Genomic DNA, 5,639 nt, shown 5'->3' on the forward strand with positions numbered 1-5,639 from the left:
AATCATAAATTGAAGAAAATGAAGTTGTTGGAAAATAAAGGATATAAATCAAGCAAGAACAAAGGACAAATTGGGATTGAAATTGCATAAATTTAGAAGTGGTTTCGCATAACATATACTCAAGAATTATCAATTTGCTATTAGTCACTTTTGCTTGAACTTTGAGAACTTTAGAGAATAATTCAAGCAAAAATTTGTGAACCTTGAACCAAGTTTTAATTTTTCTATTTATAGACAAAGCACTCAAACTGACAAGGTTGAAAAATCTCAAACTTACATGTGTCCTAATTGACCTAAACAACTTCCACACATCTTGCTAGTCTTCAACCGCTCCAAGCCGGTAGTCAAAATTCGGTTGTAATTGCCTTGAAATTCCAGTTGAAACATCTATTTGAAATAAGAAACCTTCCCAAGCTATTATTTCATTTCGACTAAAACCCCCTTCCATTGTTGAGTCGAAAACACATTAAAAACCAATCCAACAAAAAACTAAGCCTTCAACCCATTTTATCCATGTAACACCCGACTAGTGAAAACTTCCAAGTTAACAACGACATAATCCTGTAGAGCTAGATATTCTCGTATGTAAGTCTTAAAAACAAAATGCTAAAACAAATGAAGGTTTCGTTCGTGGTGCTTTGTAGTTTTATATTTTAGTTTTAAAAATTTGTTGTTGACTTTGTAAATTTACAATAGTAATAACCGAAGTAAAATACACTCACCCTCTCAAGGTTTATCAAAATAATACTCCACATCATTCTTCTCTAAAATATACACTCAACTCCACGCTTTCAACTTTTGCTGCGAAATATTAAAATCTGTCACAAAATTCGAATAATAAAGATAAGATTAGTGACATTTTTCATAAAGGAATAATTTTTATTGCAAAAGTCGGTGCCCACTAGGGTGGGTAACCTTCAAATTGGTCTACCGGTGCACCGATGGTTATATTGGTAATTTACAAAAGCTAAAAAAAATTAAATCCTAAAAAGAAACCCTCAGTCACGCTCACGCATCTCTCTCAATCTTCCTCACGTTTCTTCTTCTTCTGGCAGCAACCATGGAGGAGGCCGCCACCACCATCATCTTCTCCCCTATTTTCCGACGAAACCCCACCAACCTCCTCCTCCTCTGCCATCGTCGACTTCGCCGCTGTCATCTTCAAATCCTTCAGTTTCTAGTTTTGTTTATGAACCAAGATCTGTTACAAACCCATATAGATCCAACCTTTTATGAGAAAAAAGACAAGCAATTACAGAAAACGGTGGATCTGGATCTGAGATGGATCAGAGATGCATGTGGAAATCTGGATCTTTGTCGGTGGTCACAGCATCAGGTTCACCACCAATGTTTCCTCCGAGTCGCAACCCAGCGACTCGCGAGTCAAATCGGCGAGTTTGGGAGTCAAATCTGGATCTTTGAGGGAGAAAGTTGATGAAGCAAAGACTCACCTAAAGTCTGCATTTGGAAGGAAAAATGTTTGGGTTTTGCAATTGAGGAAAAAAAATCCATGTGAGGAAACATGGTTGTTCCTACCTACGATGGCCGCAGATACGCTCATCCTACCTACAATGGTCGTGTTTGAATTGATTAAGGGTTCTTGCTCTTTTTCATTTTTTGGGCGTGTTTGAATTGATTAAGAGTTCTCATGTTTTGTGCTATGCTTGAATAATGGTCTATCAAGAATTCTGATTTGTTGTACTGTAATTGCAAGTGAATTGTGTAGCGGACTTGTTCAATGATTTGATCTGCATGTTTACCGAAAATTCTTGATGTCATTGGTTATGGGTTAAATTGCTATTGTTATTTCACTTGTTGAAGATTTGGTATGGTGTTGTGTTTGGCGTTGAATGATTTGGGAGGAAGGATTTAGAAATATGGGAGGGGACTGCTGATGTTGTTGCTGGGTTTTTCGGCGAGCCATTGATCTGCAGAGTGTGTGAAAATGGCTGGAGGTGCCGCCGGTGGTTTTCTGACTCGAGCAGCGGCGACCAGAGATAAGGGTAGGCTTAGAAGCCACCGACATTGCCTTTCAAAACCAGAGACTCAGAGAGAAGAAGATGGGGACTGACTTAGGGGTTGTCAATTACATTTTTATCCTTTTATCCCTCATCTAATCCTAGCCATTCAATTAAGGAATATTCCAATATTCTTATATCTAACGGCTTGTAAGGCTGGTGCACCGATGGACCAGTTTGAAAGTTGCCCACCCTAGTGGGCACCGCAAAAGTCATCATTATCACTATTTAAATCACTATTTCAACGACACATTTTTTTTTCATCTCCAAAATTCATCACTACTACATGCAAAGTTTAGCAAGTATTTAAACCATCGGCAAATTTTAGAGATGAAAATATAATCTGTCGCTAAAATAGACAGATTTAAATTAGTGACGACTTTTGCGAAAAAAAAATAAACCTCCATAGAATTATTGAATTCTATCTTTATTACTCGAATTTTGCGACATATTTTCATATTCCGTCACAAAAGTTGAAAGTGATAAGGTAAAGAATATAATGTAAATAAAAATGCGATGCAGTGTCGTTTTGACTTATCTTTAGAGGATAAGTGTATTTTACCGTTAACGCACTAAACGTATAATGCTAATTAATGAGTTTTTTTTTTTCGTTCACCAGAGTTTGAACTTTGAACTCTTCATACCACTTGTTGAAACCCACTTGTATATAAATAAAATAATGTATGAATTAATATTTTGCTTTTAGAAAAAAATGTATGAATTAATATTAGAGTAAAATACACTCACCCCCCTCAAAGTTTGTGAGAATAACACTTAACTCCATTCTTATCCAAAATATACACTCCACCCCAATAATAATCTCATAATTACACTTAGCTCAATTCTTCTCTGAAATCTTCACTACACCCCACCCCTTTAACACCATCCAAAAGATGCTAACGGAATATTCCTTTAACTCAAATTAATTAATTAAAATATAAATGATAAATAAATTACATTATCCTCTAACCAAATAATAATTGTACTATAATTTTGTAAATATTCTAAATATTTATAAAATATTTTAAATACCTCCAAATAAAAAATAATAATTAAACTTGATGTTTATTATGGTCAAAATATTTCTCTCTCTAATATAACTCAAATTTAAATATGGAGTATTTCAGTCAAAATATTTATCAAATGATGAGTTCTTAATACCTATGTATAACCTTAAACAACTTATATTTTAGAACTTAAAATGCCATGTGCTTAAGTGCTCATACAACCTAATAACTAAGGTAATCACATATCGTCATAACACAATTATACTTTGAAAGTTTAGTAAACTTATTGACAAATTTTTTTAGTAAACTTAGTGGTAAAATTTTTGAGTTTTGATGGTTCTGACATTGAGTTAAGTTTTGCTAAATTTGTGATGGAAAATGTTGTTGCCTTGAAGAGGATGATTTCAAACTTAGCTGGAAGCTACGTAACTCAGATCCAGAAGAAGTAAAACAGAAGTTGTTCTCGTTTAAGAAATGTTCTAGTTCTATGAATTTGGAATTACACCAAGAAGGCCAGAACATGCTTTATTGTAAATCATTTGTGCTGCCCTCCAAATAACAAGGATTTGTTTACTTGAATGAGCAATGATTATCTCGTGCTACTTTTTTTTTTTAAAAAAATGTATATTTATTATTTAGTTAGAAGATAATGTAATGTATTTATATTTAAATTAATTAATTTTGAGTTAAAAGAATATTCCGTTAGCATCTTTTGGATGGTGTTAAAGGGGGTGGGGTGGAGTGTAGAATTTAGAGAAGAATTGAGTTAAGTGTAATTGTGAGATTATTATTGGGGTGGAGTGCATATTTTGGATAAGAATGGAGCTAAGTGTTATTCTCACAAATCTTGAGGGTGGTGAGTGTATTTTACTCTTAATATTAATACTAGAACCAAAAACGAATTTGGGATGAGCGCAGCCCCGGAGTCAATTGGACTCAAAATCCTCTCCTATAAGTAGCCGTATTTGACATTTTAGCAGCACTTGTTCTCTTCTTCTTCCTTCGTTTCTCTCCCTTTTCCTCTCACCGTTGCTTCGCTCTCACCACCGAGAGACACAACACAACACACAGCCATGACCATGGTAACCGCCGAAGTAGAGAAACCCCTTCAAGTACTTCCCATTCTCTCAAGAGACACCACTTTCACATCTCTATCAAGAAGGTACTAATTTCAACACACAAATTCATTTTCCTGCATTTTTCACAAATCACACAGATGCAGCTCAAATGCTCGATCCATGTTTTGACTCTGAAAGAAGTTTCATTGTTCTTTCTCTGATCTCTGTTTTCATTTTTCCAGGTTGGAAGGTAAAGTCGCCATTGTAACTGGCGGGGCCAGAGGAATAGGTGAAGCAACGGTGAGAGTTTTCGTGAAGCATGGCGCAAAGGTAGTAATCGCCGATGTCGAGGACACACTCGGAACCATGCTTGCAGAGACATTAGCTCCTTCAGCTACTTACGTCCACTGCGATGTAAGCATTGAAGAAGACATTGAAAATCTGGTGAGTTCGACAATCTCTCGCTATGGACAGTTAGACATCATGTTCAACAATGCCGGTGTTCTCGGGAACCAGTCCAAGAACAAGAGCATTGTGAATTTCGACCCTGAAGAGTTTGATAAAGTGATGCGCGTGAACGTGAAGGGAACGGCGCTTGGAATGAAGCACGCGGCGAGGGTGATGATTCCGAGGGGTGTTGGGTGTATAATCTCCACCGCGAGTGTGGCTGGGCTTATGGGTGGGCTTGGGCCGCACGCTTACACGGCCTCGAAGCATGCCATTGTTGGGCTCACGAAGAACGTGTCTTGTGAGTTGGGTAGGTATGGGATTAGGGTGAATTGCATTTCTCCATTTGGGGTCGCCACGTCGATGCTTGTCAACGCGTGGCGAACGAGCGGTGGTGGTGGTGGTGACGACGATAAATGTGGCGATGACGATGATGATAGCTTCAATTTTGGGAATTTTGGGTTGCCACTTCAAGAGGAAGTGGAGAAAATGGAGGAGTTTGTGAGGGGGTTGGCAAACTTGAAAGGAACAACTTTAAAGGCTAAACATGTTGCTGAGGCCGCTCTTTATCTTGCTAGTGATGAATCCAAGTATGTTAGCGGTCATAATCTTGTTGTGGATGGTGGAGTCACCTCTTCAATAAATTGTGTTGGCTTGTAATTTTAATGTTAGTTTTGTTTTAATCTTCTTCTTGTTGTTGTATTTCTAACTAACTAGTGCTCGTAGGGTCCTAGGTTAAGAAACATTGATCAATTAAGATCATGTAATCTCTTATTTGTCTTTAGGTTAGTGGTGGAATTAGTGGTGAACAAATATTTTTCCTTGTAATATAGTTTCTCAATCATTCTTGCAGTTCTATTCTTTTATAAAACAATCTCAATTTTAATTTCAAATCTTGATTCATGACATTCAAAGAAAACATAAATTTGTAGTAGTTTTTAACCGTACACATCTGTGTATGTTTTTTTAAAAAAGCACCCAACATAATTATCACGATTTAAAACCGCCACAAATTTTATCAATATTTTTTAAAATACGTACAACTTTAGCGGTTCCAAACCACCTTTTAGAAACCGCCGTGAAAACTCGTGTTAGAACTTAGAAGTATG

The 5,639-nt window shown here is 36.6% G+C and overlaps 1 protein-coding gene across 1 annotated transcript; it reads left to right on the forward strand.

Moving 5' to 3' along the window:
• Positions 1-3,943: 3,943 nt before the first annotated feature.
• LOC130749590 (short-chain dehydrogenase reductase 2a) lies at positions 3,944-5,423 on the forward strand. The gene is made up of 2 exons (XM_057602969.1): positions 3,944-4,187; positions 4,326-5,423. The coding sequence occupies exons 1-2, from the start codon at positions 4,099-4,101 to the stop codon at positions 5,188-5,190; spliced, it is 954 nt and encodes a 317-aa protein (XP_057458952.1). The 5' UTR covers positions 3,944-4,098; the 3' UTR covers positions 5,191-5,423.
• Positions 5,424-5,639: the final 216 nt, after the last annotated feature.

The sequence above is a fragment of the Lotus japonicus genome, chromosome 3 (genome assembly GCF_012489685.1).
Source record: "Lotus japonicus ecotype B-129 chromosome 3, LjGifu_v1.2".
NCBI classification, from domain to species: Eukaryota; Viridiplantae; Streptophyta; class Magnoliopsida; order Fabales; family Fabaceae; genus Lotus; species Lotus japonicus.